We start from the raw sequence: 27674 nt of genomic DNA on the forward strand, positions 1-27674 counted from the left end.
CATGCAAGGAAAATAAAAAACAGCATTTTAGCTTGCACATGATTGGATAATAAAATTAGCAGAGCTTCTTCTCATTTCAGATCTACCCCTCAGATTTACAGCGACTGCACTTCCAAGTGCACTTTGCACTTGTAGTTACAGTGGATTTGCCTTTAGTAAATAACCCCCATTTTTATTTTTATTTTTAATTGTCGCTCTTTTTTGTTTATAGCGCAAAAAAATAAAAACGCAGAGGTAATAATAATAATAAAAATGGCATAAATCTATTCACTATATTGTAGACGCTATAACTTTTTCGCAAACCAATCAAAATTATGTACAAATATATATACTGTGTTTCCCCGAAAATAAGACCTACCCCAAAAATAAGACCTAGCATTATTTTCCAGCAGGGCTGCAATATAAACCCTACCCCGAAAATAAGCCCTAGTTTAAAATGTTTGTAACATCCTATAATCCACTCTATTACAGTAGTATATAATGTACAATGTGTGTGTTTCTGTAATATAATTGCGGGGAAGAGAGCTCCGGCGGGTCACAGAAGCGCAGAACGAAGGTATTTGGCACAATTATATTACAGAAACACGCACATTATACATTATATACTACTGTAATAGAGTGGATTATAGGATTTTACAAGCATTTTAACTCCGTTTACACTGGGGATTCCTGTCAGGCACGGAGAGAGAGGGGGAGAAAAGACAGCACATTACATGGTAAGACCTACCCTGAAAATAAGCCCTACTGTGTCTTTTGTTGCCAAAATTAATATAAGACCCGGGCTTATTTTCGGGGAAACACAGTATCGGCCTAAACTGAGGAAGAATTTTTTTTTTTTTTGGGGGGGGGATATTTATTATAGCAAAAAGTAAAAAATATTGCTTTTGTTTCTAAATTGTCGCTCTTTTTTTATTAATAACACAAAAAAATCACAGAGATGAACAAGCAAAACATTTTTATTATTTTTTTCATTTTCCTTGCACCTGATTGGGTTTTCTTTAAAAAGTGAAGCTTTACCACATTGATATTCACTTTTAGTAAATCTAGCCCCATATGTCACTTGCTATGTCTTCAGCAAAGAACATTGGGCCAAATTCTCAAAAGAGATACGCAGACTTAACTGCTGTTCAGCCTGCGTATCTCTGTGCCTAACTTTGGAAACGATTCTCAAAAGGCTTTTTCCAAAGTTAGGCAGAAAATCTGACATGTGTAAGACACTTACACGGTCAGATTTTAGGATGCAGTACCGCATCCGCCACTGGGGGCATTTCTCATTGAAATCCAGCTTTGCGTATGCAAATGAGGACTTAAGCAGATTTTCAAAGCATTTCAGCACTTTGATTTCTGCCTAAGTTCCGAATTTGCCGGCGCAAAATTAGGGCTGGTTTTACAATGTGGAAAGTTAGCCAAACCTTGTAAAGGCCCATTCCAGCGACGGCATTTGGTATGCATTCCTGAGGGAGAACTCCACGGCAATTTTTAAATTCAAAACCGGCATGGGTTCCCCCCCAGGAGCATACCAGGCCCTTAGGTCTGGTATGGGTTGTAAGGAGACCCCCCCACGCCGAAAAATTGACGTAGGGGGTCCCCCTACAATCCATACCAGACCCGTATCCAAAGCACGCTACCCGGCCGGCCAGGAATGGGAGTGGGGACGAGCGAGCGCCCCCCCCCTCCTGAGCCGTGCCAGGCCGCATGCCCTCAACATGGGGGGGTTGGGTGCTCTGGGGCAGGGGGGCGCACTGCGGGCCCCCCCACCCCAGAGCACCCTGTCCCCATGTCGATGAGGACAGGACCTCTTCCCGACAACCCTTGCCATTGGTTGTCGGGGTCTGCGGGCGGAGGCTTATCGGAATCTGGGAGTCCCCTCAAATAAGGGGGCCCCCAGATACCGGCCCCCCACCCTAAGTGAATGGATATGGGGTACATCGTACCCCTATCCATTCACCTGTAGGCAAAAAGTAAAATGTAGTAAACACACAACACAAGGCTTTTTAAAATATTTTATTATTCTGCTCCGGAGGCACCCCCCTGTCTTCGTTATTAGCTCAATTACCAGGGGGGCTTCTTCTTCCACTCTCCGGGGGTCTTCTCCGCTCTCCGGGGGTCTTCTCCGCTCTCCGGGGGGCTTCTTCCATCTTCTCCCCTCTTCCGCTCTTGACTCGGCGAACCCCGGTTCTTCTGCAGCTCTCCGGTGCCTTCTTTTTCAGCGCTGGCTGCCTGCTATGTTTGTGTGTTAGCTCGATTTCAAACAGGCAGCCGGCGCGGTCTTCTGTGACGCCAGGGTCTTCTGGTCTTCTGTTCTTCCGATGTTGCCTCGTCGCCTGTTGTCGCTGTAATGATGGAAGCGCGCCTTGCATCACATTTATATAGGCATCACCGTCCCATCATGCTCCGGCAGGTACCCACGTGGTGGGTGCACGTGGGTAGGCACCCACCACGTGGGTACCTACCGGAGCATGATGGGACGGTGATGCCTATATAAATGTGATGCAAGGCGCGCTTCCATCATTACAGCGACAACAGGCGACGAGGCAACATCGGAAGAACAGAAGACCAGAAGACCCTGGCGTCACAGAAGACCGCGCCGGCTGCCTGTTTGAAATCGAGCTAACACACAAACATAGCAGGCAGCCAGCGCTGAAGAAGAAGGCACCGGAGAGCTGCAGAAGAACCGGGGTTCGCCGAGTCAAGAGCGGAAGAGGGGAGAAGATGGAAGAAGCCCCCCGGAGTCCGGAGAAGCCCCCCCGGAGAGCGGAGAAGACCCCCGGAGAGCGGAGAAGACCCCCGGAGAGTGGAAGAAGAAGCCCCCCCTGGTAATTGAGCTAATAACGAAGACAGGGGGGTGCCTCCGGAGCAGAATAATAAAATATTTTAAAAAGCCTTGTGTTGTGTGTTTACTACATTTTACTTTTTGCCTACAGGTGAATGGATAGGGGTACGATGTACCCCATATCCATTCACTTAGGGTGGGGGGCCGGTATCTGGGGGCCCCCTTATTTGAGGGGACTCCCAGATTCCGATAAGCCTCCGCCCGCAGACCCCGACAACCAATGGCAAGGGTTGTCGGGAAGAGGTCCTGTCCTCATCGACATGGGGACAGGGTGCTCTGGGGTGGGGGGGCCCGCAGTGCGCCCCCCTGCCCCAGAGCACCCAACCCCCCCATGTTGAGGGCATGCGGCCTGGCACGGCTCAGGAGGGGGGGGGCGCTCGCTCGTCCCCACTCCCATTCCTGGCCGGCCGGGTAGCGTGCTTTGGATACGGGTCTGGTATGGATTGTAGGGGGACCCCCTACGTCAATTTTTCGGCGTGGGGGGGTCTCCTTACAACCCATACCAGACCTAAGGGCCTGGTATGCTCCTGGGGGGGGAACCCATGCCGTTTTTTTCTTTGAAAATTGGCATGGAGTTCTCCCTCTCAGGAATGCATGCTGAGCGACGCTGTCATTTTTTTTTATAATTATTTGTTTTCCCGGCGCGTCTTTTTTTTTCACCCGTCGCAACTTTAGTGTCCCGTCGAAATTCTCAAAGCCAACCGGCGTTAATTACGTTCGCGCGCTGCACGTCGGGAAAATGACGTCACACGCATGCGCAGTACGGCCGGCGCGGGAGCGCGCCTCATTTAAATTTTAAACGCCCCCAGGAGAGGAGGACCGCCTTACGACGGCGGCACTTAAGTTACACAGCGTGTAATTTCTACCTAAGTGCTTTGACGATCAGGCACTTAGGTAGAAATTTTAAGTCAGTGTAACTTAACTGCTGAAATTTAAGTTACGCAGAGTTTTTGAGAATTTGGCCCATATTTTCTAATCCTTATACACCACTTCTTAAACTATGTCTTTTTGCATTTTTTAAATATGTCTAATGGACAGGAAAAAAGGGGCTGTCAACGCTCTTCTGCATTTAAAACATACAATATATTTAAATGATAAAAAGACCATTAAAATTAAAATTACAACGCTTCCTGCGGAAATTAGTCAATTTTCAAGCAAAATAAAGGCACTTGCACAGTCAATAGACAGGCGCGCATTGTGATAATTTTGTATTATATGCTTTCAAGGTGAGCTGCTAATAACTTGAGAGTTACTTGCCTAAGCCTCGGGAGAGAAAATTTGTGGCATGACAATTTAGTATTGTCATAGGTGTTACAGATAGAGAGAAAAATATGCTAAGAGCCAGGACAATTTGTCACTGGACGGCACATTACTTTGAGAATAGGTTAAAGTAATTGCTGTAAATGTAATGTGGGACATTTTTGCATCAAAAGATCACAGTAATGTTCATCTAGCCATTTATTTTTACAAGAAGCTTTCTTGATTTATGTTTTTATTATATAACCAGGTTTTACTTTGGTTGTAGCCCCCAAACTACACCCCCAATAAAAATCCAAGCCCTCTTGTATCTGTTTGATTAATCACATTCAACTGCTTCAATAAATCAAGTGCGGGCCAATTAAAATGGCTCCTGGTGCTGTAACAAGAATTACAGCCCCTCTGCGAAGCGCCAATTTATAATTAAACGTAACAGCAATATAACTTCAGGATAATTACAACCATTCCTATAGAAAAAAACATATAGGGCCAGATTCACAGTAGAAATACGCCAGCGTATCTACTGATACTCCGGCGTATTTTCAAATTTGCCGCGTCGTATCTTTAGTTTTAATTCTTAAACCAAGATACGACGGCTTTAGGCTTCGATCCGACAGGCGTACGGCTTCATACGCCTTCGGATCGTAGTTGTAATACTTCGGCGCCCGCTGGGTGGAGTTTGCGTCGTTTTCCGCGTCGGGTATGCTAATTAGCTGTTTACAGCGATCCACGAAGGTACACGCGTTCGTCGCATTCTCTTACGTCGTCGCTAGTCGGCTTTTCCCGGCGGATAGTTACGGCTGCTATTTCATGGCTTATATTTAGACTGCCCGTGTTAAAGTATGGCCGTCGTTCCCGCGTCAAATTTTAATTTTCTTTCCTTTTTGCGTAAGTCGTCCGTGAATAGGAATGGACGTAACGCACGTCGCCGTTCAAAAGATTACGTCAGTGCAACGTCATTTCGCGCAAAACACGGTGGGAAATTTCAAATCGGAGCATGCGCAGTACGTTCGGCGCGGGAACGCGCCTAATTTAAATGATACACGCCCCATTTGAATTAGGCGGGCTTGCGCCGGACGCATTTACGCTACGCCGCCGCAAGTTTACAGGCAAGTGCTTTGTGAATCAAGCACTTGCGCTTAAAACTTGCGGCGGTGTAACGTAAATGGGATACGTTAGACCGCCACAAATGTACCTTAATCTGGCCCATATAGCGGTTATCGGAGGTTCTTTGACACTGCAACAGGATTTTGTTTAGGGCTCAGCAGACATAAATATTAATTTCACAATTTTTTTTTTTACTAAATTTTCTTTAGTACAACTTTGTTAGATACCCAAAGAGCTTTGCCAATAGAAACTATGGAACCGCGTACACACGGTTGGAATTTCCGATGGATAAAGTCATATGGGAGCTTTTCAGCGGATATTCCGGCCGTGTGTATGCTCCATCTGACTTTTTCCGTGGGAATTTCCGACGGATCTAGACAGAGAGCAGGTTCTCTGTTTTTCCGTCGGAAATTCCGATGGAGTTTTGCCCAGTCAAAAGTCAGACCGTGTGTACACGGAAAGGGAGTTCTTTTTTGGGTCTAGGGTTGGGGCTAGAGAACTTGTAAGAATGGCAAAGCACAGCAAAGGAAATGGCCAATTATCATTCACCTCCCCCAGCAGCGTGTTTTACCCTTTCTTGCCTCTATGCAATGTCTTTAGGTCTCTGCAACTTGGAAATAAAACCCTGTGTACGCTTCAAACCAACTTTTTTTCTTATAATATCAAAAACTGTAGATTACATTCACATACAATTATCCTACATAATAGTGTTCTCAAAAAACAAAAACAAAAAAAGTCCTCTGCAAATTCCTTTAACCACTTTAATGCAGGGCATTTTCACCCCCTTTCTGCCCAGGCCAATTTTCAGGATTCAGCAGTGTAACATTTTGAATGACAATTGCACGGTCATGCTACACTGTACCCAAATTACATTTTTATCATTTTTCTCCTGACAAATAGAGCTTTCATTTGGTGGTATTTGATCACCTCTGCTGTTTTGATTTTTTGCGCAATAAACAAAAAAAGAGCGACAATTTAAAAAAAAACACTATATTTTTTACTTTTTGCTATAAAAAATATCCCAATTAAAAAAAAAAAAATCCTGAGTTTAAGCCTAAGATTCAGGTAGCCCTGCGTAATTTAGTGCGCGCGTAACGTATCTCCGATACGTTACGCCGCCGTAAATTAGGGCGCAAGTTCCGTATTCAAAAAGAACTTGCGCCCTAATTTACGGCAGCGTAACGTATGTGGGCCGGCGTAAGCCCGCCTAATTCAAATGGGGATGATGTGGGCGTGTTTTATTTAAATCAATGGTGACCCCGCGTATTTTACGTTTTTTACGAACGGCGCATGCGCCGTTCGTGAAAGAATCCCAGTGCGCATGCTCGAAATTCCGCCGCAAATCGTCATTGCTTTCGACGTGAACGTAAATTACGTCCAGCCCTATTCACGAATGACTTACGCAAACGATGTAAAAAATTCAAAATTCGACGCGGGAACGACGTCCATACTTAACATTGCGTACACCTTATAATAGCAGGAGCAACCTTACGCCGAAAAAGCCTAACGTAAACGACGTAACAAAATAGCGCCGGGCGTACGTACGTTTGTGAATCGGCGTATCTAGGTCATTTACATATTCTACGCCGAAAGCGACGGAAGCGCCACCTAGCGGCCATCGTAAATATGCACCCTAAGATACGACGGTGTAAGAGACTTACGGCAGTCGGATCTTAGGCTAATGTCGGCGTATCTTGCTTTCTGAATACAGAAAGAAGATACGCCGGCGCAGCTTTGAATTTACGTGGCGTATCTATAGATACGCCGGCGTCAATTCTTGCTGAATCTAGCCCATAGCGTCTATAAAATAGGGGATAGAGTTATGGCATTTTTTTAATTTATTTTGTTATTAGTAATGGCGATCTGCGATTTTTATCATGACTGCGACATTATGGCGTACACATCGGGCACTTTTGACATTATTTTGGGACCAGTGACATTATTACAGCGATCAGTGCTATAAATATGCACTGATTACTGTAAAAATGTCACTGGCAGGGAAGGAGTTAACACTAGGGGGCGATGAAGGGGTTATCTGTGTGTCCTAGGGAGGGACTCTAACTGTGGTGGCAGGGCATAGACTTGGGGAGGGGACCAATCGGTCCTCCTATATACAAGGAACACCCGATCAGTTTTCCTCTTCCCTGACAGGACTTGGATCTGTCCATTTACACACACAGATCCACGTCTCTGCTCTGTGATGAGCAATCGCGGGTGCCCGGTGAACATCGCAGCTGCCGGGCACACGCATGGGCTCCCGAGTGACGTGGCGCGCGCGCGAGTGCCCCTATACCACTGGGAGGCCTTGGACGTCATATGACGCCCACCTGGAGGGACAGAGTGTTCCTGCGGACGTCATATGACAGTGGGCGGTAGGGAAGTGGTCAAATGCAATATATTCCTGGATGTATTATCTCTAGGTAGGTTCCACCTTCATGCTCTTTAATATGCACTGTGCTCAAATCACCACCAACTATTTTTAAAGCCCATATAGGGCTATGGATTCCTTCCCCCACCTAACAGTGCTGAGCCAACCACAGGACTCCTAGCACTGTCACATGAATCAGAAGTGGCAAGTCTCATGTCAAGTATTCATTAACCAATTTTATTGGCCAAATGTAAGCATATAGGAGTAAGTACTGCTCAGAGGGGATATTTAAGTGACCCTTTTCCTACATTTGCAAAGCAAAAGTTCACTTTAAAATAAAGCAACAATGTCTAAAGCAGAAGAGCAAAATGGGACGCAACTTAAAGTGGACTTCCACCCAAAAGTGGAAGCTCCACTTATATGCTTCCTCCCCCCGCTCCAGTTCCAGGGGGGAACAGGTACCAATCAACAAGAAGAAATCATGTGCTGTAACCTCTAGCAACTAATCAGTGAGCCATAATGTGTTCTGTAACCTCTAGCAACCAGTCAGTAAGTGATAACGATATGCTGTAACCTCTGGCAACCAATCACAATCACTGCCCGATCTGATACAGTAAAATGATTTTAAGTATAGCTGATATTTACTGCATGTTTCAGAAAAGGTGGAAAACAAAATTGCATGGGGGGGGGGGGCAAGAAATGTTGTTGCCCAGGGTCCAATCAACATTAAAGACGGCCCTGCATATAAGAACCACCAAACTCTCTTCAGATTTAACTTTTCTCAGCAAGAACAGTTGAAGAGGAAAATGGAAGTGTTGTACAAAGTGGTGTCATCATGTTCATGTGCTCGAGTCAGCATGGAATCCAAATAGGTCCACAATTCTAAAGAGATTATTTTAAGAGGAAACTGGAGAAAAGTGCTTCACGATTCAATTTTCCCTTCAATAAGACATGAAATCAAAAATGTATGTACTCAAATATAGAAATAAAAAACAGCATTATCTGTGTAAAGAAAGGAAGAGGAAGTAAGGGAGGAAACATCTACCCAATGGACAAATGTCTAACAGTACAAACCTGAAACGGGTCATAACCATTTCCTGCATTATCTATAAGATAGTACAGTATCTGCCCACAACAGTTTTATATCATGAAAAAAATCATGGACAGAATGTACGTCTACGTCAATGGTTTTCTTCTGGTTTTGTGTTCAAAATCAACACCAAAGATTTTTGATGATGCTATATGTAGTATTGATTAGCTGAACAGACTGCTTGAAGAAGTATTCACAATGGGCTAATTAGAAAAGATAGGTCATAGAATAGATAATACACATCAGATGAGCAATCATAAGACAATATTTTTGGGCATTAAATATATATATTATTAAATATATATATACCACCGGCGCCGGCGTATCTTAGCTGTCTATTTACGCCGGCCGCTAGGGACGTGTACGCTGATTCATGAACGTACGCTTGCCCGTCGCAGTAAAGATACGCCGTTTACGTAAGGCGTTTTCAGGCCTAAAGATATTCCACCAAAAAGATGGCGCAGTATGGACGTTGGAACCGCGTCTAATTTTTTAATCTTTACCTAGTTTGCGTAAGTCGTCTGTGAATGGGGCTGGGCGTAATTTACGTTCACGAAACCAATGAGTCTTTGCGGCGTAATTTGGAGCATGCGCACTGGGATACGTCCACGGACGGCGCATGCGCCGTTCGTTTAAAATGTCATTTACGTGGGGTCATGCTTTATTTACATAAAACACGCCCACCTCTTCACAATTTGAATTAGGCACGCTTACGCCGGCACATTTACGCTTCGCCACCGTAACTTAGGACGCAAGTGCTTTGTGAATACAGCACTTGCCTCTCTAACTTACGGCGGCGTAGCGTATATGAGATACGCTACGCCTGCCTAACGTTAGGCACGTGTACCTGAATCCAGCTATTTGTTCCTGACCATGACAAAGGATTTTTTTCTTTTTGTACAAAACGGCTATGGGGGTTAGGCCTCGTACACACAACCGTTTTCCTCGATAGAATCCATCAAGAAACTTGGTGGGAGAGCTTTTTTGCTGAGGAAACCGGTCGTGTGTACGTTTTTCATCTAGGAAACTGTCGAGGAACTCGATGAGAAAAAAAAAAACAAGTTCTCTTTTTCCTCGACGGGAGTCTCAATTTCCTCATCGTGTTTCTCGTCGGGCAGGTTTTGGACGAGTAACACGTTCGTGTGTATGCTAAGAAACCCGCTCATGCTCAGAATAATGTATGAGACGGGAGCGCACCTTCGGAAAAAGTAGCGTTTGTAATGAAGATAACACATTTTTCATGCTGTAACAGTCTGAAAAGTGCAAATCGTCTCTTACCAAACTTTTACTTAACACGCAGTAACATGAGATTAGCAAAAGCAGCCCCAAGGGTTGTGCCAGTGGAATCGAACTTCTCCTGCCGTTGTATGTGTTGTACGTCACTGCGTTTGAGAACGAGGAGATTTTGTCTTGACCGTGTGTACGCAAAGCAAGCTTGTCAAGTTTCTCGACAAGCCTAACAAGGAACTCGTCGAGGAAAACAATGTGTCTTTTCCGACGAGTTCCTCGGTCATGTGTACGAGGCCTAAGATGTGGTGGCTGCATTCATTTTATTTATTTATTTTTTGCCATGTGTTCTATTTTTATTTCGATCCTGTTTATTTTCAACTTCCTTTAACTGACCAAGCTGTCCAAAAAAGTTGGAGGGTTGAAAAAAACAGGAATCTATCCTGACAGGGGTGCTTGCAATGATCAACTTTTATTCATTTATGCAAATCTTTATCCTAAAAAGGAAAAAGAATTATTGCTGCAACTACATAAAATGTGTTCACTGCAGTTTGACTTAGTCAAATCTATCTACATCTGCTACAGCATCTAATGCCACGTACACACGATCGTAATTTCCGATTAAAAAAGTCTGATGGTTTTTTTTCATCGGAAATTCTGATCGTGTGTGGGCCCCATCTGACTTTTTTCCGTCAGTGTTTAGAAATAGAACATGTTTTATTTTTTTCCGATTGAAAAAAAAAAACGATAGGAAATTCCTATTGTCCTATTGTCTGTGTGCAACTCCGATGGAGAAAAAAAACATGCATGCTCAGAAGCATTGAACTTAATTTTTCTCGGCTCGTCGTAGTGTTTTACGTCACCGCGTTTTGGACGGTCTGACAGTGTGTATGCAAGACAGATTGAACGGAATTCCGACAAAAAATTCCATTGGATTTTAGGCCATCGGAAATTCCGATCGTGTGCATGGGGCATTACTCTACATTTTCCATATCTATGGATTGAAAAGCATTTTTGCTTTCGCGTTTAATACTGCTTTAACCTTCTGAGTGGTGTTCCCGAGTCTGACTCGGGGTGAGATTTTTTGTCTACTATTGGTAACCCCGAGTCAGACTCGGGCTCGCCTCGCAGAATCTCTTCTTTCTTTAAAAAGAAAATGAACTGGAAGAATTTTCACACTTCTTGTTTTAATGTACCGGTAACTAAAATTTATTTTGCTGATTTAAAACTTTCAATTAAAAGTGTATCTCTAGCAAAAAAAAAAAAAAAAAAAAATATATATATATATATATATATATATATATATATATATATATATATATATATATATACAGGGAGTGCAGAATTATTAGGCAAATGAGTATTTTGACCACATCATCCTCTTTATGCATGTTGTCTTACTCCAAGCTGTATAGGCTCGAAAGCCTACTACCAATTAAGCATATTAGGTGATGTGCATCTCTGTAATGAGAAGGTGTGTGGGTCTAATGACATCAACACCCTATATCAGGTGTGCATAATTATTAGTCAACTTCCTTTCCTTTGGCAAAATGGGTCAAAAGAAGGACTTGACAGGCTCAGAAAAGTCAAAAATAGTGAGATATCTTGCAGAGGGATGCAGCACTCTTAAAATTACAAAGCTTCTGAAGCGTGATCATCGAACAATCAATCGTTTCATTCAAAATAGTCAACAGGGTCGCAAGAAGCGTGTGGAAAAACCAAGGCGCAAAATAACTGCCCATGAACTGAGAAAAGTCAATTGTGCAGCTGCCAAGATGCCACTTGCCACCAGTTTGGCCATATTTCAGAGCTGCAACATCACTGGGGTGCCCAAAAGCACAAGGTGTGCAATACTCAGAGACATGGCCAAGGTAAGAAAGGCTGAAAGACGACCACCACTGAACAAGACACACAAGCTGAAACGTCAAGACTGGGCCAAGAAATATCTCAAGACTGATTTTTCTAAGGTTTTATGGACTGCTGAAATGAGAGTGAGTCTTGATCGGCCAGATGGATGGGCCCGTGGCTGGATTGGTAAAGGGCAGAGAGCTCCAGTCCGACTCAGACGCCAGCAAGGTGGAGGTGGAGTACTGGTTTGGGCTGGTATCATCAAAGATGAGCTTGTGGGGCCTTTTCGGGTTGAGGATGGAGTCAAGCTCAACTCCCAGTCCTACTGCCAGTTTCTGGAAGACACCTTCTTCAAGCAGTGGTACAGGAAGAAGTCTGCATCCTTCAAGAAAAACATGATTTTCATGCAGGACAATGCTCCATCACACGCGTCCAAGTACTCCACAGCGTGGCTGGCAAGAAAGGGTATAAAAGAAGAAAAACTAATGACATGGCCTCCTTGTTCACCTGATCTGAACCCCATTGAGAACCTGTGGTCCATCATCAAATGTGAGATTTACAAGGAGGGAAAACAGTACACCTCTCTGAACAGTGTCTGGGAGGCTGCGGTTGCTGCTGCACGCAATGTTGATGGTGAACAGATCAAAACACTGACAGAATCCATGGATGGCAGGCTTTTGAGTGTCCTTGCAAAGAAAGGTGGCTATATTGGTCACTGATTTGTTTTTGTTTTGTTTTTGAATGTCAGAAATGTATATTTGTGAATGTTGAGATGTTATATTGGTTTCACTGGTAAAAATAAATAATTGAAATGGGTATATATTTTTTTTTTGTTAAGTTGCCTAATAATTATGCACAGTAATAGTCACCTGCACACACAGATATCCCCCTAAAATAGCTAAAACTAAAAACAAACTAAAAACTACTTCCAAAATATTCAGCTTTGATATTAATGAGTTTTTTGGGTTCATTGAGAACATGGTTGTTGTTCAATAATAAAATTAATCCTCAAAAATACAACTTGCCTAATAATTCTGCACTCCCTGTATATATATATATATTCAGATTTTTTTTCTGTTGTACATGCACATTACCCCATGTTTTTTCTCTTTAAAAATGTTGCAAGTACAAAAAATACAAGTTCTGGTGACCAGAAAACTGATACATTTCTAACTTTCTTTAATGATTATACACTGAAATAGCAATAGCCCTGTCTGAGCCCACTTGAGCTCAGGCACAAGTTCTGTCTAAAAAAAATATATATATTTCAATAACATTTAGATTTTATTTGTTATTAAACACTGTATCTCAAAAATAAAAAATGCAATTTCTCTTGATTAAAAAAAGAAATCCTGTATATCAAACAAATAAAGCTTTTGGTAATGGTCCTAATGCAATCACTGAGTATTCTCATTATCAAAGCAGACAGAGTGGCTCCGAAAATTATAACCAACAAAAACACTAATGCAAAGCGATTACTCTATAATAAACACACAAACAAGAAAAAGAAAATATGACTACTTACTGTGAAAATGCTCTGCAGCATGAAGAGAAAAAAGATTACATGTTAAAATGTGTTAACCTGTAAACATAAAAGAAGGGAATGAAAAGGTGATTTTAAAAATAACAATAAAGCTAAACAATTGTATAGCTATACAAAATCAGAGTAACAACATATTTTGCATATAAAGAATATTTTATTTAGAAACAATGCAATTTTTGATGGAACAGTCATACCCATTAATAAAAAAAAAAAGGAAAACCCCCTCAAGGGTGGCACTTTTAAAGTGACACAAACAAATAAAGTGTAGAAAAAATAAATATCAATTTTATTTTGGTATATCAAAAAGGACACAATGGTGTCCTATGAGGGATAAAAGAACCACATGCAAGTGGTATACAGATCCTACTTATATATAACAGTAAACAGACATAAGACCACATATAGTCCAACCCTAATTCAAGAGCAAAGCATATATTTGCATATATATATTGCAAGCAAACCATAGAGCTTCCAAAAATGTTTACTAAAGCGATCACAGCAAAGAATCGTGACGTTTCAAGGTCATGCAGGACCCCTTTATCAGGCATGTCTGATGAAAAGGTTTTGCATGGCCCCATAATGTCGCAATTTTTTGCTGTGATGTGATCACTTTAGTAAGCTATTTGAAGATCTATGGCTTGCTGGCGATATATGCTATAACCTTGTTTAGATACAAGTTCCCAGCAGGCATTTGATACAGCATCCACCTGTTATGAGCCATTTACCGAAACATGCACCATATTTTACTAGTTGAGACACTTACAAAGCCATTATTATCAAAAAGAGAGTCAGGCCTCGTACACATGACCGAGAAACTCGACGGGCGAAACACATCGAGTTCCTTGTTAGGCTGTCGAGGATCTCGGCGAGCCAAATTTCTCCATTCCCGTCGAGGAAAAAGAAGACATGCTCTCTTTTTGGCTCGACGAGATCCTTGACAGTTTCCTCGTCTAAAAGTGTACACACGACCGGTTTCCTCGGAAAAAAACAAACAGCAAGTTTCCTCGTCGTGTGTACGAGGCTTCACTATGCAAAATTGGACACGGCAATGTGACAACTCATTACGGATGCAATATACATAGAATATGTGTACAATATCCTGTAAAATGCAACTTTTAATTGGTGCAACTTCAATAATATTATATCGTTTTGGGTGCGTTGATGCATCTCTTTACCCTGGAAAATATTGACATCGCCCTTGAAAATATTTTCCTTTACTGATGATTAAACTTGAGAGTTTTCCTCTTCCTAAAGCCGGCTCGAAATTCAGCCAGTTCAGCAGAGACTGGCTGAATGTCAATCCATGGATAGGCAGGGAGGTTTTAACAAAATTCAATCTACCAATCGACTTCTGTACAGCTGACCTATCAGATTTTCCCCACTTGATCAGCGCTGTAGGCACTGCAAGGCCGATCAGTGGATTCTGATGGCGGGGACATCTCCCCGCTGTCAGAATACAATAGCTCCTCGGGGATGATCCCATCCTCCACATTGATTATGTGGATGAGGAAATCAACCCAGTTTTTTACATTCAACCCACTGGTTGAATTAAAAAAAAGAAGAAAAAATGGGCTACCTATTTATTCTGTAATAATCCTGGGATTTCAGCAAAAGTGTCCCCATTTTGGCAAAATGCATTGGAGTCAACAGAGAAGGCAATATAGAGTAGTCTTTGGAGTTTTTTTTTTATAGGATACAATGGGCCAGATTCACAGAAGAGATACGACGGCGTATCTCCTGATACGCCGTCGTATCTCTGAGTGTATCAATGCGACTGATTCATAGAATCAGTTACGCATAGATAGCCCTAAGATCCGACAGGTGTAATTGACTTACACTGTCGGATCTTAGGATGCAATACTTAGGCTGCCGCTGGGTGGAGTTTGCATCGTTTTCCAGCGTCGGGTATGCAAATGAGGTTTTACGGCGATCCACGAAGGTTTTCGCGTTCATTACGTCGTCGCTAGTCATTTTTTCCCGTCGCAAAATTAAGCCTGCTTTAACATGGCTTAACTTTAGACAAGCCATGTTAAAGTATGGCCGTCGTTCCCGGGTCGAATTTCCAATTTTTTTTTTTTGCGTAAGACGTCCGGGAATACGAAAGTACGTTACGCACGTCGCCGTTCAAAAAAATGACGTAACTTTGCGCAAAGCATGGCAGGAATTTCAAAACGGAGCATGCGCAGTACGTCCGGCTCGGGAGCGCGCCTAATTTAAATGGTACACGCCCCATTTGAATTAGGCGGGCTTGCGCCGGACGCCCTTACGTTACACCGCCGTAAGTTTACACGCAAGTGCTTGGTGAATCAGGCACTTGCGCTGAAAACTTGCGGCGGTGTAACGTATAGACGATACGTTACGCCGCCGCAAGTATATGTGAATCTGGCCCAATATGCCTTAAATGGCTGCTGAAGGATTTAGAAGCTCCTTTCAACTATCATGGACATTTTCTTGTGCCAAACAATATCTCCTCATACAGACAGCTGAAAAAAAAATACAAGACAATAAACCACCTCAATTCAAGTATGGTTCTGATTATTAAACAGCACCAAAATAAATCTATAACTGTCTCAAAAAAGATATACAATGTATTGGGTGCAGTGATGCATGACTTTGTGATTGTTAGTCAAACTATCACAGCACTGACAACTGAAAAATTGTCTAAAAAGGAAGAGGGTATACTGGTATTGAGGGGGTTAAAGTGAACATAAATAACTATTAAATATATGCTGTAAAAAGTTAACGCTCTTGGTGAATTGCTGTCTTCAACACTGGGCTTTGTATACTCTAATTAATAGTAAGATGACGCAATGTTAGATTATTTCAACATCAAAGGCCAACACTAATGCTGCGTACACACGACCGTTTTTCATGTCATAGAAAAAAAACTACGTTTTTCTCAACATGATTTCCTCTCAAGCGTGCCTTGCATACACACGGTCGTGATAAAAAATGCTTGAGCAAAGCGCGTTGACGTACAACGCGTACAATGGCACTATAAAGGGGAAGTTCCATTCGAATAGCGCCACCGTTTGGGCTGATTGTGCAAATCTCCCTTCTCATAACTTGCTTCTGAGCATGCACGTTTTTTTTCCCCGTTAAAGCCTACACACGACCGTTTTCCACTATGAGAAAAACGTCAACGTGAAAAACAATGAAAAAAAAGAGCAGGTTCTAAACTTTTAATGCCCATTTTTCTCGTCGAGAAAAATGCTCTGGAGCCTACACATGATCGTTTTTAACAACCAATTAAAAAAAAATCATTTTTCCCATGTGTATGCGGCATAAGAGTTAAGGGGGGTAACCAGCATGCACCTCTCGATCTCGCGCATGCGCAATTAAACGTCGACCGTAGAGCCAATTGTTTGTATAGTTGCCATAACAACGGGCGGCGACGGAGGAAGGTCCCGCCCCATTGTTATGACAACTCATTTCCCAGGAGCCCAGGCGAGTAAGGAAGAGAACTAGGAGCCCCGCAGACTAGGAAGTAGGCAGATAGGAACGACTGCCTAGCAACAGGCACTTGCAGGTAAGTAAAATTAATTTTTTATTTTTATTACATTTAAAAGAAAACTACTAATGTGAATTTTTCTTTTAGGGTGGACTTCCGCTTTAACCGCTTGCCGACCACCCACCATAGTGTTACGGCGGGTATTACGTGATTTTGCATTTCAGCCACTAGGGGCACCGCGTGCGCCCCCTGCTAGCCCCTGGAGCCGAAGCGCATGCACAGAGGGCGCGACCACCACTGGGCACCCGCGATAGCTCATTTACACACAGCTCCCGGTCCTTTCAGGGGGAGAAATGACTGATCGCATGTTCATACAATGTATGAACAGCGATCTGTCATTTTCCCTAGTCAGTCCCACCCCCCTTCAGTTAGAACACACCTAGGGAACATAATTAACCCCTTCCTCGCCCCCTAGTGTTAACCCCTTCCCTACCAGTGATATTTTTACAGTAATCAATGCATTTTTATAGCACAGATCGCTATAAAAATGCCAATGGTCCCAACAATGTGTCAAAAGTGTCCGCTATAAGGTCGCATGACCGATAAAAATCGCAGATCGCCGCCATTACTAGTAAAAAAAAAATATTAATAAAAATGCCATAAAACTATCCCCTAGTTAGGCGCTATAACTTTTGCGCAAACCAATCAATAAACGCTTATTGCGATTTATTTTTTACGAAAAATATGTAGAAGAATACGTATTGGCCTAAACTGAGGAAAAAAAAATATTTTTTTATATATATTTTTGGGGTATATTTATTACAGCAAAAAGTAAAAAATATTAATTTTTCTTCAAAATTGTCTACCCAAAGTCTGAATTATAAATCAACTAAAAATAAGGCTTACATTAATACGAATCATTCCGATTTAATGAAAAATGAAGCTTGCGAAAATACGAATTAGTCCGAACACGAAAAATCCCTTTTAGCAAAATTACGAATGATTACGAATCAACAGGAAGGAAAAGAAACTAAACTAAACTAAACACATTTTTCCGTTGTGCACAAGTCTACTGTGTACTTACCTATTTGAATTCCAATCTCGTCCAGCCATGTGATCCTGCAGCACTCTGTAATGGAGTGTGAATTTTCGGGAGCTGTGACGTCACCCATAGGCTCTCATGGCCCAGCCATTGTCGCCCCTTTCTCCTGCAGCAGCAGGGAAGCAGGAGCTGCAGGATCATGTGATTGGACCAGATTAAAATTAGGTAAGTACACATATATTTTTTTACAGGTAAGGCAAGGTAGGTAGGAGCAGGGGGTGGGAACACCATTGCGAATATTTATAGTTAGGCTTTTATGCCATCTTAGAGCATTTCAACCTTTAACCACTTGCCGACCACCGCATGTATATGTACGTCCACAGAATGGCACGTACAGGCATATGGGCGTACATGTACGTCCCTGGCTTTCCGCGGGGGACCCCCCCCCCGCTACATGCGGCGTTCGGATTCCCGCGGGGAGCGATCCGGGACGACGGCGCGGCTATTCATTTATAGCCGCTCCGTCGCGATCGCTCCCCGGAGCTGAAGAACGGGGAGAGCCGTGTGTAAACACGGCTTCCCCGTGCTTCACTGGGGCGGCTGCATCGAATGTGTCATCCCTTTTCTAGGGAGACACAATCGATGACGTCAGACCTACAGCCACACCCCCCTACAGTTGTAAACACACACTAGGTGAACCCTAGCTCCTACAGCGCCCCCTGTGGTTAACTCCCAAACTGCAACTGTCATTTTCACAATAAACAATGCAATTTAAATGCATTTTTTGCTGTGAAAATGACAATGGTCCCAAAAATGTGTCAAAATTGTCCGAAGGGTCCGCCATAATGTCGCAGTCACGAAAACAATCGCTGATCGCCGCCATTAGTAGTAAAAAATAAATAATTAATAAAAATGCAATAAAACTATCCCCTATTTTGTAAACGCTATACATTTTGCACAAACCAATCGATAAACGCTTATTGCGATTTTTTTTACCAAAAATAGGTAGAAGAATACGTATCGGCCTAAACTGAGGAAAAAAAAATGTATATATGTTTTTGGGGGATATTTATTATAGCAAAAAGTAAAAAATATTGCATTTTTTTCAAAATAGTCGCTTATTTTTGTTTATAGCGCAAAAAATAAAAACCGCAGAGGTGATCAAATACCACCAAAAGAAAGCTCTATTTGTGGGGGGAAAAGGACGCCAATTTTGTTTGGGAGCCACGTCGCACTACCGCGCAATTGTCTGTTAAAGCGACGCAGTGCCAAATCGCAAAACCTGGCCTGGGCATTTAGCAACAAAATGGTCCGGGGCTTAAGTGGTTAAAATTATCTTCATTTATTTGTGACGAAATGGTGGCTTTTTGCTAAAATTTTGGCAAAGCAAAAGCTCTAAAATTTCACTCATCCCTGGAGCTGGACCAGGTGCACATTTACCACATATTATTTACCTTTTTTTTTTTTACTTCTGTATATAATGCATAAAAAAAGAAAATATAAGGAAAAACAATTCACGTTCCCTTTAAGCAATTATAGACCACTGCATTATGTAATTCGAGATTTGCCAGAACGTTTGTAGTCATGTAGTGTTATCTGAAACACAAAGCAATGCAGAGCACTGATAGCTTATATAAACAGGCTTCAGATATAATCTTTATTTCAGTCATTCGATAATGGGTCATTGCACCTACAAGGCAATTCACCGGGAACACTATAAAAATATCAATTATCGCAAATTGTTGTCTGTGAAATCGCTCGTCTGTGGAGTAATTTCATCAGCCTGAGCAGCGTTTGTGAAATTATATTCCTGTGCAGTGATGGCTGATGAAATCGACGGCCTAAGCCTTTCTGAAGTTACACATGAAGGTTAATACCTTGACTCATGAATACAGTCCAGGCCTTGTCACCCGATCGGTGGAAGAGTTTGAAGCTTAGTAAGATTCACTGGTCTAAGTAAGTTGAGGAAAGAAGGTGTGGGTGAGAAGGATGGCAGGGGATTTATCAGGCTGCTGAGGCAGCAGCTTGTCCTGGCCTGTGTTGTTTTGCACACATAGTGAGGTGAGGGGAACGCATGCATTATTTAGCAGGTTTATATAATACAGTAGTTCCACTTGAAGGAGGACTGCAGAGCGTGACATTCCGAGGTCATAGCTGGTGATTCAGCACCTGGACTTTTCTAGAAACCATTGACTGCACTTTTTAACAAATTCAAAACTGTAAACGGGGCCATAAAAAGGCCTAGGTTCTGCAGCCGTCAAAGCCTGCGGCAGCATTTCCTCCAAGAAAGGTATCTCGGCCTATTACTCTATTCATCCAATACAGTAAAACTGTTATAGTGTGTGAAGAAACCTTAAATATAGGTTCAGTGTGTTTGGCATCATGCTTCAATGTGTACAGCTTTCTCAGAGTATTATTTTGGACAGAATAGAGAGCGGTTATAACACCTAGCAGGTTTTAATTGCTGTTGTTTCCTCCATTAACCGCTTAACCCCCGGTCCATTATGCAGGTAAAGGACCTGGCCCCTTTTTGCGATTCGGCACTTAGTCGCTTTAACTGACAATTGCGCGGTTGTGTGACGTGGCTCCCAAACAAAATTGTCGTTTTTTTTTCTCCCACAAATAGAGCTTTCTTTTGGTGTTATTTTATCACCTCTACGCTATAAACAAAAATAGAACGACAATTTAAAAAAAATGCAATATTTTTAACTTTTTGCTATAATAAATATCCCTAAAAAATATATAAAGAAACATTTTTTTTCCTCAGTTTAGGCCGATACGTATTATTCTACATATTTTTGGTAAAAAAAATCGCAATAAGCGTTTATTGATTGGTTTTCGCAAAAGTTATAGCGTTTACAAAATAGGGGATAGTTTTATGGCATTTTTATTACTATTTTTTTTTTAATAGTAATGGCGGTGATTAGTGATTTTTTTCGTGACTGCGACATTATGGCGGACACATCGGACACTTTTGACACATTTTTGGGACCACTGTCATTTTCACAGAGAAAAGTGCTATAAAAATGACACTGGCAGTGAAGGGGTTAACCTGTAGGGGGCGCTATAGGGGTTAAGTGTGCCCTAAGGGAGTGTTTATTACTGTAGGGGGCGTGGCTGGACGTGTAAAGTCACTGATCGTCGTTCCCTATGACAGGGAACAGACGATCAGTGACAAGCCACAGAGAAAAACGGGGGAAGGTTTGTTTACACTCACCTCTCCCCGTTCTTCAGCTCCTGTGACCCAATTGCGGGACACCGGCAGCGATCGGGTCCGCGGGTCCCGCGTGCGTGGTTACGGAGCTTCGGACTGGGTCACGAGTGCGCCGGCGGCACGCTCACGACCCATGGCTGGGTTCTTAAAGGGGACGTACATGTACACCCTTGAGCCCAGCCGTGCCATTCTGTCGATGTATATCGTCGTGCGGTGGTCCTTATGGTTAAGGAGATTTACATTCTCCATATGTCTTATTTACAATTATCATGGAAAGTCAAAGTAAAGGAAAATCCCCAAATTTGGGTTGGGCTCAGGACAGGAATGGGGGGGGGATAGTTCAGTAGGGACACTAGTTCTGGAGACATACAGGGATTTCCTCCTTTTAGGATGATTTCCTCTCACTTCTTGTTTTGGCAGTGAAGGAAATTCTCCCCAATCAGCCACAGATGGCAAAAAAAACCTGCAGAGGCTATAACCCTTCCTTACTCTATTCTAAATTAAAAAAGTGTTACCTTTAGTTGTACTTTAAAGTAATATTTAACCCTCAGTTTAGTTGAACACATTGAGCCCTATAAAATAAACATCTTCCATCTTATTTTTTTTCATTCTTACTCCAGTACTTGTAATGTATTACTATCAATGCTGCTGGCTCCTGGTCTCTTAGTACTGGTTATCTGATCTTCCAGTCTTCACAAGCAGTACTGGGACAGCGTCCAGGGTAAGTATGTCGAACTTTGCCCCTCCTATCACCCAATGTGCCCCCCATACACAAAGTGCTTCCAGCTGTGATAACCGCAGTCACAGGTAATCGCTGGCTGTGCAAACAGGCACATAGATTCCTACAGCTGGGATTCGCACTGTGGCTAGTGAGAATGGTGCCTTATGATTTAGTTTACAACGACAAGAGAAAGCCTCTGTATTTGGTTTGTCCAGTGATTAAGGTTATTGTGCATTTTGAATGTTTCACTTTATAGTGATTGTAAAGTCTCTTTTTTGTTTAGTTTTTTAAACAAACATGTTATACTTAACTTCTCTGTGTAGTGGTTTTGCACAGGGAAGCCTGGATCCTCCTCTTCTCGGGTCCCTCTTTGCTGCTCTGGGCCACTGTCTCCTGTCTAGTGCCCCCACAGATAGCAGCTTGCTATGGGGGCACCCAAGCCGATCTGCAGTTCTGTGTGTCCATTCAGACACAGAGGTTGGTTGGGCCCTGCAACCTCTCTCTCCTGATTGGCTAACTGATCTTGATTGGCTGTGTCTCAGCCAATCAGAAGCGAGAGTCCCGGACGGCCGAGGGACTCATTGACATCGCTGGATAGAGACAGAGCTCAAGTAAGTATTTTAATAAAACCACAGTAAGGAACTCACATTTACAGATGCACTATCCTGGTAAAGTGCTTTTATTAAAAAGATGGACAATCCCTGGTTCACTATAACAACCACAGATCCTCGGTCTTGTGTCCCCAAAGGCTAATGATCTGCTTCCTAGAGGGATGTAATGATGTCACAGGCTCCACCTCAACGCGTTTCCTCACTGGACTTGTGACTAGATCAAGAGGTGACACCTCTTGATCTGGTCACAAGTCCAGTGAGGAAACGTGGCATGTTAACCACTTCCATACCAGGTACTTACGCAGCTTCCCGCCCAAGCCAATTTTCAGCTTTCAGCACTGTCGCACTTTGAATGGCAATTGCGCGGTCATGCTACACTGTACCCAAACAAAATTGGCGTCCTTTTTTCCCCACAAATAGAGCTTTCTTTTGGTGGTATTCGATCACCTCTGCGATTTTTTTTTTTTGCGCAACAACTAAAAAAAGGCTGAAAATTTGGAAAAAAAAATACGTTTTTATTTTTTTCTGTTAATTTTTTTGTAAATAAGTTTTCTCTTTCAATTACGGGCACTGATATGGCGGCACTAATGGGCACCGATGAGATGGCACTGATGGACATCGATGAGGTAGTACTGACGGGCACAGATGAGGTGGCACTGATTGGCGGCGCTGGTATGCGACACTGATGGGCACACATAGGCGGCACTGATGGGCACACATAGGCGGCACTGATGGGCACACATAGGCGGCACTGATGGGCACACATAGGCGGCACTGATGGGCACACATAGGCGGCACTGATGGGCACACATAGGCGGCACTGATGGGCACACATAGGCGGCACTGGGCACTCATAGGCGGCACAGATGGGCACTCATGGGCGGCACTGATGGATACTTATGGGTGGCACAGATGGGCACTGATAGGTGGGCACTGGGCATGGATGGGCACTGTGGGGTGGCACTGGGGTGGCACTGATGGACACTGGGGTGGCGCTGATGGACACTGGGGTGGCGCTGATGGACACTGGGGTGGCAGCACTGATTTTTGCCAGGTTGCCAGTCAGTGCCCATTTGTGGGCACTGACTGGCATCTTTTTTTTTTTCTTTATGCTTTTTTTTTTTTTTTTTTTTTCTGTCATTTTTTTTTTTTTTTTTTCTGTCATTTTTTTTTTTTTTGCCCACCCTGGTGCTCCAGGGTGGGCATCCCTGGTGGTCCAGTGTGGCGATCCGAGGGGGGGCTGCGCTGATAAACAATCAGCGCTAACCCCCCCTGTCAGGAGAGCCGCCGATCGGCTATCCTCTACTCGCGTCTGTCAGACGCGAGTGAGGAAGAGCCATCGGCGGCTCTTCCTGTTTACATCGTGATCAGCCGTGGTTGGACACGGCTGATCACGTGGTAAAGAGTCTCCGCCGGAGGCTCTTTACCGAGATCGGAGATGCAGGGTGTCAGACTGACACCCCGCATCACCGATCGCCGCGATGCGCGCCCCCACGGGCGCGCGCGGCATGAAATCCTGCAGGACGTTCTAGAACGTCCTGTCAGGATTTCATAACCACTTCCCGGACCTAAATCGGCCATAGGCCGTGCGGGAAGTGGTTATACATTGGTACATTGGTTCACATTGGACCAATGTAACTACGCATGTACCATGCCAATGGCCCTGGAAGCCTGCAATCCCCGAAGTAGCCATCCGCTACTTCAGTGATCTCTACTTAATTCCGGGTTCCATGCTGAGCAGCCAGCCTGATGCCCTGTGAATCCAGGAGGTCAATTGCTCAGCACAGGCAATATTCAGAGGATTTTTTAAATTAATGAAATGAGTAGGGGAGCGAAACATCACCACCCCGCCTCTCCACCTAGTCCAATCAGAGAATGCATGGCATTCATTCAGAAAATGCAAAGCATTCTCTGAATGGCTCCCATGCTAAGCGGCCATTCACAATGCAGGAGAGCAGCCACTAAACATGGGACTTCAAAGTTAGTGGACACCGCTACTCCAGTGATTTCCAACTTCTAGCGTCATCAGCAATGTACAGTGGGGATCGAAAGTTTGGGCACCCCAGGTAAAAATTTGTATTAATGTGCATAACGAAGCCAAGGAAAGATGGAAAAATCTCCAAAAGGCATCAAATTACAGATTAGACATTCTTATAATATGTCAAAAAAACTTTAGATTTTATTTCCATCATTTACACTTTCAAAATTACAGAAAACAAAAAAATGGCGTCTGCAAAAGTTTGGGCACCCTGCAGAATTTATAGCATGTACTGCCCCCTTTGCAAAGCTGAGACCTGCCAGTGTCATGGATTGTTCTCAATCATCGTCTGGGAAGATCAGGTGATGTCAATCTCAAAGGTTTTAAATGCCCAGACTCATCTGACCTTGTCCCAACAATCAGCACCATGGGTTCTTCTAAGCATGTGTCTAGAAAACTGAAACTGAAAATAGTTGAAGCTCACAAAGCTCGAGAAGGCTATAAGACGATAGCAAAAACGTTTTCAGATGTCAATATCCTCTCTTCTGAATGTAATTAAGAAATGGCAGTCATCAGGAACAATAGAAGTTAAAGCAAGATCTGGAAGACCAAGAAAAATATCAGACAGAACAGCTCGCAGGATTGTGAGAAAAGCAATTCAAAACCCACGTTTGACTGCACGATCCCTCCAGAAAGATCTGGCAGACACTGGAGTTGTGGTACACTATTCCACTATAAAGAGATACTTGTACAAATATGGTCTTCATGGAAAAGTCATCAGAAGAAAACCTCTTCTACGTCCTCACCACAAAAATCAGCGTTTGAACTTTGCAAATGAACATTTAGACAAGCCTGATGCATTTTGGAAACAAGTTCTGTGGACCGATGAGGTTAAAATAGAACTTTTTGGCCAGAATGAGCAAAGGTATGTTTGGAGAAGAAAGGGCACAGAATTGAATGAAAAGAACCTCTGTCCAACTGTTAAGCATGGGGGTGGATCAATCATGCTTTGGGGTTGTATTGCAGCCAGTGTCACAGGGAACATTTCACGAGTAGAAGGAAAAATTGATTCAATAAAATTTCAGCAAATTTTGGATGGTAACTTGATGCCATCTGTGAAAAAGCTGAGGTTAAAGAGAGGATGGCTTCTACAAATGGATAATGATCCTAAACACACCTCAAAATCCACGGGGGATTACATCAAGTGGTGTAAACTGAAGTTTTTTTTGCCATGGCCTTCACAAACTCCTGACCTCAACATAATTGAAAATCTATTGATAGACCTTAAAAGAGCAGTGCGTGACAGACAGCCCAGATATCCCAAAGAACTGGAAGACTTTTGTAAGGAAGAAAGGGCAAAGATACCTCAAACAAGAATTGAAAGACTCTTGGCTGGCTACAAAAAGCGTTTACAAGCTGTGATACTTGCCAAAGGGGGAAGTACAAGATAATAACTCTGCAGGGTGCCCAAACTTTTGCAGACGCCATTTTTTTGTTTTCTTTCATTTTGAAAGTGTAAATGATGGAAATAAAATCTAACTTTTTTTGACATATTATAAGAATGTCTAATCTGTAATTTGATGCCCTTTGGAGATTTTTCCATCTTTCCTTGGCTTTGTTATGCACATTAATACAAATTTTTACCTGGGGTGCCCAAACTTTCGATCCCCACTGTATGTTATATAATTAGTTACATTGATCCAAGCAGGACCAATGAAACTATATATAACCGATGACAATATATGCCGATGACACAAATTATTTTTTAACAAAATATACAGAGAACATTTTTTTTAATATTAAAATAGTGTGATATGATTCTTTATATTATGCAATAAACTGATACATTTAAATATTTGTTAAAAAAAATGAAGTTTAAAGACTATAGTTTTTTACAACCATATAGATTATGATAAACATACCCCACCTCTGTGCCCCCCACCCTGCACTTTAGGTACTAAGAATATTTTTCTCCTTCATGGGAAATAAACACATCCTATTCTGGCTGCAGGGTTTGTTGAGAGAACATTTTCTGAGCTAATCTCCTTTAGCCTTGAGAAGCTGCTACTATTTTTTGGTATTCTGCACTTTAAGAATCTGTGCAAGGAGCTCTGATTTTCCTTTACTCTATGACCCGTAACATCTGATAAATAAGCTGTTTTCCAGCCAAAGGAAGATTCTGCTTTTTCTATCCAGGTCAGGAACAAATGCTGTTGCCGTTACATTGATGCTGCCATCGTGTGACATGAAATGGAACAGAACAGGCAATGTCTGGCTTAAAAATACAACAATGTAAACCTATAGCATGCTTAGAAAATGCTACAATGTGGTTTAAAAATATATTAGTCATCTTTTTGTCTAAATTAGACATTATATTTTAATATGGGTTGTTTTTAAAATGGATCCTTCAGAATTAACAGGGTACAAGTGGGTCTTACCATATTATTTTACTGCTTTGAGCACGATAAAACAAAAAAAAAAAAACATTGCTCCATCATAGGACATAACGCCAAATTAAGATTTTTTTTTAATATCATTAGAGGCTTCCATTCATTTTTTAAATAATCAGACCTTGTCAAGTAGATATGCAGTGAGATTGGTGGATCAGCAAGGCAGCGATATTGTATAGCTCTAGCAATCAGGAAGTATGTAGGATATATATGAAGAACCCTCCTAGTTAGGTTTCTTGGATGTTAGGTACATTTCCTTATTTTTGGCTCCTCTGTAATCATTGGAGCAGCTATTATTTGCTTTGGGCTGTTCTGGATCTCACAGGCTGCAGGTTTGATTGTTTCAACCTGCATTCTAGATACAGTGGGCTAGATTCAGATAGGTTAGCGGATCTTTAGATCCGCGTAACCTATCTCAATTACGATACACCGCCGCAAGTTTTTGAGGCAAGTGCTTTATTCAGAAAGCACTTGCCTGTAAATTTGCGGCGGCGTATCGTAAATCCCCCGGCAGAATTCAAATTCCGCGGGTAGGGGGCGTGTAAAATTTAAATCAGGCACGTCCTTGTGCCGAACGAACTGCGCATGCGCCGTCCGTAAAATTTCCCAGCGTGCATTGCTCTAAATGACGTCACTAGGACGTCATTGGTTTCGACGTGAACGTAAATTACGTCCATCCGCGAACGACTTAAAAAATTCAAAATTCGACCCGGGAGCGACGGCCATACTTAACATAGGATAAGCCTCATATAGCAGGGGTAACTATACGCCGGAAAAAGCCGAACGCAAGCGACATAAAAAAAAAGCGCCGGCGGTTGTTCGTTTCTGAATCGGCGTAACTCCTCATTTGCATATTCCTTGCGTATACAAACGGAAGCGCCACCTAGCGGCCAGCGTGAGATTGCAGCCTAAGATCCGACGGTGTAAATCACTT

General features: G+C 42.7%; 1 protein-coding gene across 3 annotated transcripts in view; it reads right to left on the reverse strand.

Moving 5' to 3' along the window:
- Nucleotides 1-27674, reverse strand: part of CACNA2D3 (calcium voltage-gated channel auxiliary subunit alpha2delta 3) — a 1177822-nt gene that overhangs the window by 1049110 nt on the left and 101038 nt on the right. For all 3 annotated transcript variants that reach the window (XM_040359261.1, XM_040359262.1, XM_040359264.1), the window contains exon 3: nt 13256-13267. In XM_040359261.1, coding sequence (XP_040215195.1) covers nt 13256-13267 — 12 coding nt within the window. The remainder of the gene's footprint in view (nt 1-13255; nt 13268-27674) is intronic.

The sequence above is a fragment of the Rana temporaria genome, chromosome 7, assembly GCF_905171775.1.
Source record: "Rana temporaria chromosome 7, aRanTem1.1, whole genome shotgun sequence".
Taxonomy (NCBI): Eukaryota; Metazoa; Chordata; class Amphibia; order Anura; family Ranidae; genus Rana; species Rana temporaria.